The 13,431-nt window shown below is 36.6% G+C and overlaps 1 protein-coding gene across 1 annotated transcript in view; it reads right to left on the bottom strand.

Annotated features, from left to right (window-relative positions):
* Nucleotides 1-13,431, bottom strand: part of LOC120416208 (uncharacterized) — an 84,961-nt gene that overhangs the window by 531 nt on the left and 70,999 nt on the right. The window contains exons 3-4 of the mRNA XM_039577899.2: nucleotides 9,182-9,659; nucleotides 1-541 (exon numbers count right to left, since the gene is read on the bottom strand). The exon at nucleotides 1-541 is cut by the window's left edge and continues 531 nt beyond it. Coding sequence (XP_039433833.1) covers nucleotides 365-541; nucleotides 9,182-9,659 — 655 coding nt within the window. The 3' untranslated portion in view covers nucleotides 1-364. The remainder of the gene's footprint in view (nucleotides 542-9,181; nucleotides 9,660-13,431) is intronic.

Below are 13,431 nucleotides of genomic sequence, written 5' to 3'. Positions count from 1 at the left end.
CCCTGACCCAGTTTCTCAACTTCTTCTGTGGTGATGTCTGGTCAAGATAAATTAGAAAACAAGAGAGAGCAACTAATTCCGCACAATAAGTTAATTAATACTAATTGCTCGAGACCTTTTGGCGCGTAACGCGTAGATAACGACACATTTGACTGCACGTTACGCAACACGTGCGTTCTTGCGCGTTTGATGGGAGGTCGACCCCATTACGGGCTTAATCAGGAGGGGTGTGCATGCACCTTAAACTTAATCAATTACCCTAACAGCTGACTGAACTGAACTTAATTTCTGAGTAGAGCTGAGATGAGTAGTTGATTGGTTTGTTGTTTAGCTTGTTTTTTTGTTCACGTCAATTTATTAAACTTTATCGTAACCGGACTATGCTGACCGTTGCCGAGTACCACGTGTTTAGTTGGGTTAGGATCGTTGGCACGAGGAGGGCCATCAGCATTAGTAGCAGCAGGGAACTGGAGGATTGGCTCGCGGCTGATGATTGTGTCGAGGGACACTTGTTCGAGCGGTAGTAGTCTTCGCAGTACATCTGTGAGTAGAGGAAGAAATTGGCATAAGAAGTTAATTAGATCGTTGATTGATTGCAGTTTGAGGCGATTTGCAGTTGTTTATTTAAAATTTTTATTAAAGGAGGATACAAATAATTCCTAAAGCTTTGCATACTTTTGCGCATAAGCAGAAAGATGTTTCAAGCAACATTTACCGACAGTTCGTTTTTAAACTACCAATCGAGCTTTAATCTTTTCTATCAAAATTCTAGACTTGAAAATATATTCAATATAACGTACTTTTGAAATGTTAGCTTCGATTCCAAAATTTTAATTTTTTTTTTCGAAGGAATAAGAAAAATTCACAAATGTTTAATTTGTAAACATTGAAATTGAACAATTCGTTACTGAGATACTGACATTATAAAAAGGAGCTGTTTGGGTGCGACCTAGAAAACTCAAATTTTCCAGTTTGTTTTGCCTTCCTCACTGAGGTAAGGCTATAATCCTGCTCGAAAAATGAACTTTTGAAAAACAGCTCGTAGACCTATATTCATGTATACCTATCGACTCAGAATCGAAAACTGAACAAATGTCTGTGTGTGTGTGTGTATGTGTGTGCGTATTCCCCTTGGTGCTCAAAATTCTTGCCAAGTTTTCTCGGCACTGGCTGATCCGATTTGAGTCAAATAAGTTGCATTCGATTCGGTTTGGTGCCCCATACTGCACTATTGAATTGTTTGAAGATCCGATAAGTAGTTCAAAAGTTACGTATAAAAAAGTGTCAGAGTTGCGAATCGGATCTCACTTAAATGTATGTAAACTATGTCCGGATCCATCATCCAACCCATCGTTGGATAGGTAATCAAAAGACCTTTCCAATGAGTCCAATACATTGAAGATCTGGCAACCCTGTCTCAAGTTATGACCACTTAAGTGATATTTATGTACTTTTTTGATGCCGGATCTCACTTAAATGTATGTAAACTATGTCCGGATCCATCATCCAACCCATCGTTGGATAGGTAATCAAAAGACCTTTCCAATGAGTCCAATACATTGAAGATCTGGCAACCCTGTCTCAAGTTATGACCACTTAAGTGATATTTATGTACTTTTTTGATGCCGGATCTCACTTAAATGTATGTAAACTATGTCCGGATCCATCATCCAACCCATCGTTGGATAGGTAATCAAAAGACCTTTCCAATGAGTCCAATACATTGAAGATCTGGCAACCCTGTCTCGAGTTATGACCACTTAAGTGATATTTATGTACTTTTTTGATGCCGGATCTCACTTAAATGTATGTAAACTATGAACGGATCCATCATCCAACCCATCGTTGGGTAGGTCATCAAAATACCTTTCCAATGAGTCCCATACATTGAAGATCTGGTAACCCTGTCTCAAGTTATGACCACTTAAGTGATATTTATGTACTTTTTTATGCCGGATCTCACTTAAATGTATGTAAACTATGTCCGGATCCATCATCCAACCCATCGTTGGATAGGTAATCAAAAGACCTTTCCAATGAGTCCAATACATTGAAGATCTGGCAACCCTGTCTCAAGTTATGACCACTTAAGTGATATTTATGTACTTTTTTGATGCCGGATCTCACTTAAATGTATGTAAACTATGTCCGGATCCATCATCCAACCCATCGTTGGATAGGTAATCAAAAGACCTTTCCAATGAGTCCAATATATTGAAGATCTGGCAACCCTGTCTCGAGTTATGACCACTTAAGTGATATTTATGTACTTTTTTGATGCCGGATCTCACTTAAATGTATGTAAACTATGTCCGGATCCATCATTCAACCCATCGTTGGATAGGTAATCAAAAGACCTTTCCAATGAGTCCAATACATTGAAGATCTGGCAACCCTGTCTCAAGTTATGACCACTTAAGTGATATTTATGTACTTTTTTGATGCCGGATCTCACTTAAATGTATGTAAACTATGTCCGGATCCATCATCCAACCCATCGTTGGATAGGTAATCAAAAGACCTTTCCAATGAGTCCAATACATTGAAGATCTGGCAACCCTGTCTCGAGTTATGACCACTTAAGTGATATTTATGTACTTTTTTGATGCCGGATCTCACTTAAATGTATGTAAACTATGTACGGATCCATCATCCAACCCATCGTTGGGTAGGTCATCAAAATACCTTTCCAATGAGTCCCATACATTGAAAATCTGGTAACCCTGTCTCAAGTTATGACCATTTAAGTGATATTTATGTACTTTTTTATGCCGGATCTCACTTAAATGTATGTAAACTATGTCCGGATCCATCATTCAACCCATCGTTGGATTGGTAATCAAAAGACCTTTCCAATGAGTCCAATACATTGAAGATCTGGCAACCCTGTCTCAAGTTATGACCACTTAAGTGATATTTATGTACTTTTTTGATGCCGGATCTCACTTAAATGTATGTAAACTATGTCCGGATCCATCATCGAACCCATCGTTGGATAGGTAATCAAAAGACCTTTCCAATGAGTCCAATACATTGAAGATCTGGCAACCCTGTCTCGAGTTATGACCACTTAAGTGATATTTATGTACTTTTTTGATGCCGGATCTCACTTAAATGTATGTAAACTATGTACGGATCCATCATCCAACCCATCGTTGGGTAGGTCATCAAAATACCTTTCCAATGAGTCCCATACATTGAATATCTGGCAACCCTGTCTCAAGTTTTGACCACTTAAGTGATATTTATGTACTTTTTTGATGCCGGATCTCACTTAAATGTATGTAAACTATGTACGGATTCATTATCCAACCCATCGTTGGATCCAATGAGTCCAATACATTGAATATCTGGCAACTCTGTCTGGAGTTATGACCACTTAAGTGATATTTATGTACTGTATGTAAACTATATCCGGATCCATCATCCAACCCATCGTTGGATTGGTAATCAAAAGACCTTTCCAATGAGTCCAATACATTGAATATCTGGCAACCCTGTCTCAAGTTATGACCACTTAAGTGATATTTATGTACTTTTTTGATGCCGGATCTCACTTAAATGTATGTAAACTATGTCCGGATCCATCATCCAACCCATCGTTGGATAGGTAATCAAAAGACCTTTCCAATGAGTCCAATACATTGAAGATCTGGCAACCCTGTCTCAAGTTATGACCACTTAAGTGATATTTATGTACTTTTTTATGCCGGATCTCACTTAAATGTATGTAAACTATGTCCGGATCCATCATCCAACCCATCGTTGGATTGGTAATCAAAAGACCTTTCCAATGAGTCCAATACATTGAAGATCTGGCAACCCTGTCTCAAGTTATGACCACTTAAGTGATATTTATGTACTTTTTTGATGCCGGATCTCACTTAAATGTATGTAAACTATGTACGGATCCATCATCCAACCCATCGTTGGGTAGGTCATCAAAATACCTTTCCAATGAGTCCCATACATTGAAAATCTGGTAACCCTGTCTCAAGTTATGACCATTTAAGTGATATTTATGTACTTTTTTATGCCGGATCTCACTTAAATGTATGTAAACTATGTCCGGATCCATCATTCAACCCATCGTTGGATTGGTAATCAAAAGACCTTTCCAATGAGTCCAATACATTGAAGATCTGGCAACCCTGTCTCAAGTTATGACCACTTAAGTGATATTTATGTACTTTTTTGATGCCGGATCTCACTTAAATGTATGTAAACTATGTCCGGATCCATCATCGAACCCATCGTTGGATAGGTAATCAAAAGACCTTTCCAATGAGTCCAATACATTGAAGATCTGGCAACCCTGTCTCGAGTTATGACCACTTAAGTGATATTTATGTACTTTTTTGATGCCGGATCTCACTTAAATGTATGTAAACTATGTACGGATCCATCATCCAACCCATCGTTGGGTAGGTCATCAAAATACCTTTCCAATGAGTCTCATACATTGAATATCTGGCAACCCTGTCTCAAGTTTTGACCACTTAAGTGATATTTATGTACTTTTTTGATGCCGGATCTCACTTAAATGTATGTAAACTATGTACGGATTCATTATCCAACCCATCGTTGGATCCAATGAGTCCAATACATTGAATATCTGGCAACTCTGTCTGGAGTTATGACCACTTAAGTGATATTTATGTACTGTATGTAAACTATATCCGGATCCATCATCCAACCCATCGTTGGATTGGTAATCAAAAGACCTTTCCAATGAGTCCAATACATTGAATATCTGGCAACCCTGTCTCAAGTTATGACCACTTAAGTGATATTTATGTACTTTTTTGATGCCGGATCTCACTTAAATGTATGTAAACTATGTCCGGATCCATCATCCAACCCATCGTTGGGTAGGTAATCGGAAGACCTTTCTAATGAGTCCAAAACATTGAGGATCTGACAACGCTGAGTATCAAGTTATGACCGCTTACACTGAAAAAAAACCAATTCTCGAAATCGTGAATTAAATTCACGAATGCGAGAACCACGAAGGAATATATTCACGTTTATAGTGCAAATGCACCATACTCATGAATAAATTCCTTCGTGGTTCTCACATTCGTGAACTTAATTCACGATTACGAGAATTGATTTTTTTCTGTGTAAGTGACATTTAACTATTTCTTTATTGAGAAACAAACCTTGCCTGACAAAGTTCGTTCTGCCTTTTTTCGTTTGTTGAAGTTTTTGACTTTTTTTGCTTATTCAGCCTCCTGTGATCAAAACTTGATTTTAACCTTTCCCATACAATCTGCAAATTTTCCGGAATCGTTTCCAGAGTGGCCAATGTTGTAACTTTTTGGCACTCACGAACTTACCATACGAACCCAACGCAACAAAGAGCACCTCGATCGGACGTTCCGTGTTGAATTGATTCGCGTTCGAACAAAACCGTCAAAATTTTGTATACATATAGAAGATAGATAGAATTTGTGTCCAAACTCATAATATCACCAAATGTTGGTAAAAAGTGAGGAAGGCACCGTCCACATAGGTGGATTAAGTTAGTTTTTCTTTTATCCCCAGTATCTCAGCAACTAGAGGTCCAATCTTGATGGTTTCTCAGACATTTTTTTTTGGAAATTTTCTGAACTTATCAAAAACTGATGTTTTGGAATGGTTTCTACTCATAAGCACTATTTAAAAAATCAAAACTGCAACTTTTTGCTAAAATGAAACTTGAGTGGCCATATCCCGAAAACGGTTAATCAAAATTATTGAAAAGTTATTTTCGCTTGCAAATTCGATTATTCATTCAAAGCTGCAGTAAACTGAAATTTTGAGTAAGATTTCTATTTTTTTTTTCCAAAAAATACAACCCGCATTTTTTTTTCGAGTGTCATTTTTTCTGAATATTCCTCATAAATACCAACAACTGTGAAGAAGACACCAAATCGAATTTTTGTAAAGAACCAACTTGGGGTAAAGGGGTTTTCTGATCGATTTGGTGTATTCGGCAATGTTGTATGTTACGATTGGGGCTTCTAGTCAATATTTCGGAACTATTGGTCCGATTTTCAATGTAAAAAATTGAAACTTTTGCGAAATTTTCTGATCTATTCAATGAAAATAGGCTACACAGTTAAAAAAACGTAGTAGTAATACATCTGGGAATGGATACATCTTTTATGGCTGAAAAAGTGTAATTTTACCTCAAACATGGGTAAATTCTCCTCTATTGCAGGGTTTTGCATTTTTTCAGCCTTAATTGAGGTAATATTACGTCATAAAAGTGTGAATATTACACCACCAAATTTGACACGTTCCAATTTTTTTAGAGGTGCTTTTTTGAAGATTTTTCGAAATCGTTTTCGAACATTTTTATTTTAAAGTAACTATAACTCGAAAACGGAACATTTTATATAAAAATGTTTAAAAAAAGGATATTGAATATATTTTGTCCACATTTTCTATATTTTAACAAAAACAGTATTTTTTCATCATCACTAACTTTGACGCAAAGATGTGTTTTTAGTACTCTAAAACATATTAAAAAAATCAAACATAAAGAAATACGTATGTTGGGTATTGGTGGTGTCTGAAATCCCGAAAATCTCTGGACGTTATATTTGAACGAACTCTTTATTGCCTCCCCCTCCCTTTTATTTTGGCCATAAACTTCAAAAAATATTTACAGCGGCCTAACTAGTTTTTTTGCCAAACACACCAAGTCGAAGATAAAATCTGATTTCAAGATACAGTTTTTTTTAAATATATTAGTAGCCTTTTTGTATGGACAGCGGTCAAAATTGAATGGAGATTTGTTTGGTCGAATTAATGATGCAAAAGGTCTTCTTTGGTCATAGAAAAAGTTAACACAAAGTTTCATCCAAATCAAAACAGTACAATTATTAAATTTATAATAAATTTGCTCAAGGAGTTATTAGACTATGACAAACAAACAACGAAAATAGCACTTTTTCATGTTTGAAAATTTGCCAAACTCGCAAACAAAGCAAAATTTGAAAATCTGACGATTCTGCAAACAACTGCAGGTAAACAAACAAAGCAGACAAACTGTCAAACTTTCAAAAAATGCGAGTTTGTTTGTTTGTTTGTCATAGTCTAATACCTCCTTCAATCTTGGTAGAATTACTCTGCACGAATTTCGAATGCTGGATTATTAAAAAAATATCAATAAAATTATCTAAGCCCAATCTCACGCACACTAGCACGCAATTTGTTTTGCAGGCCGGTACAAAATTTACCCTCAATATTTTTCGTGTATGAACACTAGCGTGGCTCACGGATATATGAAAAAGACAAAAGTGTTTTTTATATATTTATTTATTTCGAACGCCTCGACCGGAATTTTGTAGCAATATGGCCCCAGAACATAGCCTGAAATTTTTAGCGCATTTGGTTAAGGTTTAGTACTTCCACCATTGACTTGAAGTTAGTGTGGAACTTCTAAAAATTATCTATAGGAAATTTTGTATGTATGTATGTATGTATGTATTTGAACCCCCGTCTTGGCAGGGCTTGGCCATGACCACAGTATATTTCAACTGAGACGGTTCGGTTAGTAACCACCATATGTCTCAAGAACCTTTGAAGCGAATACCTTTCTCTGGCTAACGATTTCTTCCGAAATTGTACAGACATAGAACGATAAAGCAGATGACTCGGGCCAGGCAATCCACGACTCCCTCGTCCAGTTCATGAGTATATGAGATGACCCTGGGCTGTTTTGAGACGGTGTTAGTAGTTATATAATAGTTTGATATGTTATAACTTGTGACATTATTTCGCCACTGCGGATCAATTCAGTTTTAGAGCTTAACTTCATGATGGCCGACTGGTTAGCGTCCCAGACCATCAATTCAAAGGTGTGAGTTCGAATCCCACCTGATTCTCAAAGGTTTTTTTTGTCCATATTCATAAATTTCAAGGTAACCGACCGGGATTGGATCCCTGAACCATCTGCTTTCGAGGCGGAAGCCGCAACCATTAAGCCACGGAGTCGGAAAAAAAAATTACCTATGGGAAATTTTTACTTTTAACCTCTTTTTAGAGAAAGTTTCCCAAAATCCCATTAATTTTTCCTCTTCTCAGGATTCTTATAGGTTTTGATCCGGGGAACAACTTTATAGAACATCGCAAACGCTAGGAATTGATCCCGAAAAGTTACAGGATATTTTTGGAGTATGGAAAAAAATATAACGTGCTCTAAAAATTTGCCTCTATTTTGAGAAAAAAAATATAAGGCATTGGAATATTTTCTCGAAGAAGAGTTAAAAAGTTGAAAATAAGTAAATTAAATTAAATTTTAAATTTCTTTACAACTTGGAACAACTAAACATTAACCAAATGCGCTCGAAATTTCAGGCTAGCTTCTGGGGTTATAATGCTACAATATTCCGGTCGAGGCGTTCGAAATTGAACACTTTTGTCTTTTTCATATATCTGTGAGCCACGCTAGTGTTCATACACGAAAAATATTGAGTTTAAATTTTGTACCGGCCTGCAAAACAAATGGCGTGCTAGTGTGCGTGAGATTGGGCTTAGATAATTTTATTGATATTTTTTTAATAATCCAGCATTCGAAATTAGTGCAGAGTGATTCTACCACGATTGAAGGAGGTATTAGACTATGACAAACAAACAAACAAACAAACTCGCATTTTTGCAAGTTTGACAGTTTGTCTGCTTTGTTTGTTTATCTGCAGTTGTTTGCAGATCGTCAGATTATCAAATTTTGCTTTGTTTGCGAGTTTGGCAAATTGTCAAAATTTAAATTGGTACAATATGGGTATTAAACGATCGGGATTTTTTCATACATTTCGAATGTAATAACAACATATTTAGAAAATACTCAAAATTTTCACAAATTTACGTTTTTTTCGAATAAATACTCAAAAATTCCGTTTTTACAATGTGGGTATCAACGATCGGGATTTTTTCATACATTTCGAATGTAATTACAATATTTTTTTGAAAATATTCAATAAATTTACAAAACTACGTATTTTTGTAAAACTTTTCAAAATTTCAGTTTTTACAATATGGTTATCAGGGTAAATTTGAGGCTAGCTTCTGGGGTTATAATGCTACAAAATTCCGGTCACTTTTGTCTTTTTCATACATCCGTGAGCCACACTAATGCACACGCAATACATGCGCCCGTAGGTAACTCTATGAACTCTCCAAAACTACTCACCGTTATCAGCGTCGACGACATCTTATCCAGGAAGCCCCGCGTGAACCGTGCCGTGTCCGTTCCGCACGTCTTCTTGGCCGCCCCCTCCGAGCAGTCCAGATACTCTATAAACGAGCAGCACACCGTCCGGACGTCTTCTTCGGCGTTCCGACCGTCGGTCGTGTGATGGTTCTGAAGCTGCTGCTGCTGCTGGTGATGTCTCTCGTGTCGGGCCTGGTGATGTTCATGGTGGTGCTGCTGCTGAGTGATGACCGAAACCGTGTTGTGGTACTTCCGGCCACAGACCTCGTAGTCGGGCTTGACTCGCTGCAGGCACGGGGCGTGCGAGAGGAACTCGTTCTGGTAGGGACCCTCACGGCACAGATCGCGCACGAATTGATGGGTGCCATTGTAGAGCTTGTTGAAACGATCCCGCTGCTCCAGGGTCATGCAACGGCGGGTGTAGCTGCGGATGCACTGCAGGCCGGTTGTTAGGTCACTGGGGGGAGGAGAGATGAAAAAATGGGGAAATTAGTAGGAATAGTGTTCAACTAGCAGAAATTGACTTTGCTAAAGTAATTTTCAAAATTTGTTTTTTTAACTATGATATTCAGGAAATATTCATGTTTTCTACAAAATCGTAGAGCAGCCAGATTTTTCAAATACATTTGTTATTTCATTCTCCAAAGAGAATAAAAAACTTTTATTTAACTAACAGCACAACTTACCCCGTCCCAGAAATCGCACCATCTCAAGAAATAAATTGAAACATTAAAAACTACTTCCTATGCAAGTGAGGGGCTTTTGCCTCACCACCACCCTTCGATGGCCGGACAGAACAGAGGACTACAAGAAGTCAGGAAAAAAATAGTGTCCACCACCAGCCAGGCCAAAACGGACCTCAACGTCACGTTTGGGAGATTTATGAACACACATAATGTCCGGGCCCGGAAGTTGAGAGCCGTTGTGGCAAGGACGAAACTCATTTTTCGCCTTTTTCCAAATGATTAAGGCAAGGAATTATGTTTATGCTCTAACGTGACGGCTATAATCGCTTGTTTGCCCTGTTGAGGTTGGTTGGTGCAACTATTAAAAAGTTTGTCGCCGGTAATAATAACACGGTTTTAAGTAAAATGACAAAAATGACTTTGTTTCCTGAGCAGGAGCAGGAAGTGGCTTTGAATTTTGCAGTGCAGTGATGTTTATAAGAGGATTAAAAAGTATGTTCCCGGGCCACGTGCTAGCATTTTGTTAGCAAGGATTTGGCGAGAATTTGCGCAGCGATTAGCGCCGGAGGTGGGATTTATTGCGTTGACATAAATAAGAATTGTTTGTCAGTTAAGCAGCCTGTTTGCTGAGGATGTTTGATATTTGTTAATAATTATTTTCAAATTACGATTTGATAACATACTAAAACCAATGCGTGCGTGTCTGTGTCTATCTTAAAGTTTTTATAAATTTAAGATTTTTTTCCTTCATAAAAACTCTTAAATCAAAATCTGCCACACCGAGAAATTAGTGACATACATTTCAGTATGTGAACTAAAGGAATTTCTATATAATGTTTCGTTCAATCCCTGTAACATTGCACACAAAAAGATTCACAACAACGACTTTTGTTTACAATCAATTTGTTTATAATAATTAGGCTGGTACAAATATTTTTAAAAGTTTTTGTCACCCCCCCCCCCCCCTTCAAAATTGGCCCGAAAAATCAGGGGGCAAAAAAAATATGTTTACAATAAACTTCAAAATTTCAATGAAAATTCAAGTGCAACCAACTGAAATCAAATTAAAATACATTCTCCTGCGTTTAAAATCATTTTTAGCATGTTTGGGTTTATTAAAAAATCTTAAGATATTTTGAAAATTTTCGATGCAAAATCTTTTTTTTTCGATACAATTTCTGTTTTTGTCAGATCTTAGATTTTTTGAAAACTAATGATTTCAAAACAACTGAACTAGTGTAAAATGCATTTTAAAACACTTTTTTCATTTAAATGTGAAGACTATGGCTTGTTATTTAAATTTTTATATTTTTTTATTTTTTTGCCCCCCCCCCCCCCCTTGACCGCGGCCAGGGCCGAGGGACAAAAACTTTTTTAAATATTTGCATCGGCCTTATAAGCGTTGCAAAATGCTTACTTTATTTCTATAGGCATATTTTTTTTATCACAAAAAAACTTAATTTGCTATACCTATTTTGATTTCTTGACGTTATATGCAATTTGCTCGTCGTTTAAAATAATATATTCATAGCAAAATAGGCTGTTTTGTGTTTTGTTTCATTGAAGCTTTGAATGACGTTATTCTATATAAACTATCTATTTAAACTAGAAGTTCACAACAAATTATCTGCAATTATTAAAATTTGCGATGCTTTTTTTTACCACTGCTTCCAAAAATCCAGTTTAATTTGGCGTCATCCATAAAGTATGTCACTCTAAAATCGGCCAAAATTAACCCCCCCCCCCCCTCCCCCCTATGTCACACTTTGTCACGCTGGCTCTGAACCCCCCTCGAAAAGTACGTCACGTTTTGTTGGACACCCCCCCCCCCCCCCTTCCACTATTTTGTTTTTTTTTGTGCAATTTTAACATGATTAAATTTTTACAGGTTGCGTTTGGATTTTATTTTATTTTGTTCAATGTTGTAGTGGTAGAAATCACCATCACAGTTTTTTGAAGAATATTAAATCCGACATCAATTACTCTGTTTCTTAAAGCCTTGAATAATGTTTGATTTATGAGTAAAGTTTATCAAACATAAAACTTTTTAAGCTATATTTAAAGAATGACTTTTCAGAATGGATGACTGCCAATGAGCTGCTACTCCGTTATTGACAGATCAGCTGAAGTTAAACAATGAATCAAAAATGATCAGTGAGAGCCAACCATCCGATCACTGTTTAACCTCTGAAGATCCCTACTTTATTAGTCAATACCGGCGCCCTCCCAAGAAGCCTGCAGTTCAACGAAAGGGAGGAATGTTAGTCCGATAGTTGAAGTTGCAGACTCATCAAGCACACAGTTTTTCGCTATATACTTGTTGATACCGCTTGAGACCGTTGAATCCACAGCATCTCCTTCAAGCATCACGTGATTATTTTTTTTTTTTTGGGTTAGTGGGATAAGGTATTGGCTTTTCGATGCCTCCCGAGCTACGATGCTATGGGTAGGACTTTCATAACAGACCCTTTGGCGAGCCTTCCGAGCAACGATGCTATGGGAAGGTCTTTCTGGTTAACACACAAAGTCACTCACACACAATTATTTCACTCCAATATTCATTAATCCAAAATGTCAGTGCGTCTTTCGATCATTATATAGAAATGGCTTTTTTACCATTAAAAATAAAACCTTATTCGAATAAATTATACACAATTTACCCGACGCCGTGCCTTCCGATCAACGATGATATAGGAAGGGATTTGAAAATCACAAAACAATTAATTAAGATCACAAAAAAAATCACTAAAAACACCAATTACTCAACGAAAATTACGCTCAAGACACAAATAATTCAGTAAGTCATGCTATTATTCGATTACCACAATCACTCACCCCATACGAACAGCGACACAAAAGCACACAAAAAAAATAACCTGCATAATCACGACTTCGCGTCCCCACTTCCAGCGCACCAATCTTTCATGTGAAGTGTTTGAATTTAAAAATCAAAGTTGAAATATACTCAAAGGAAATTCGACAATCGATTATTTTGAGTTTCGCGGCATTTCACGGTGTACATCAAATTTCAAGGCTTCCTTGAAAGTCAAATATTATCTTCTCAATATTTTCATAATTTTTATTTTTCAATAGCTAAACTATTTGTATTTTGACATTTTAAACCCATTTTTAATCGACACTTTTTTGAAAGCTTAATTAGAAATTAAGCTTTTAAAATATGTTCTTCTTTTCTGATTTAATCTCGATAACATTTGTTCAATCGAGCTCATGGACTTTAAGTATCAATAACTTATCTCCGCCTGCAGACGAGCTTGTTTTGCTCTGGGCTTGGCGGTCTATTTTTTTGTAACTTGACAGGATGACAGGAAATTAATAAATTTTATAGGAAGACAATAAAAAATTTAAATTACTGAAAAAAGTTGTAGAAAAGTCAAGTTTTTTGTTAAACAAAAATTGCTCAACAAGACCTTCGAATATTAAAAAAGTTGATATAAATTTGAGTATCAAACAGTTAGCTATGAAAAAATAAATCTCCGATAATTCACAATATTCTATCAAAATAAACTTGTTTGAAATGAATCA

This window comes from Culex pipiens, chromosome 2, assembly GCF_016801865.2.
Source record: "Culex pipiens pallens isolate TS chromosome 2, TS_CPP_V2, whole genome shotgun sequence".
Classification (NCBI taxonomy): Eukaryota; Metazoa; Arthropoda; class Insecta; order Diptera; family Culicidae; genus Culex; species Culex pipiens.
This window is presented reverse-complemented; position numbering and strand designations above follow the sequence as displayed.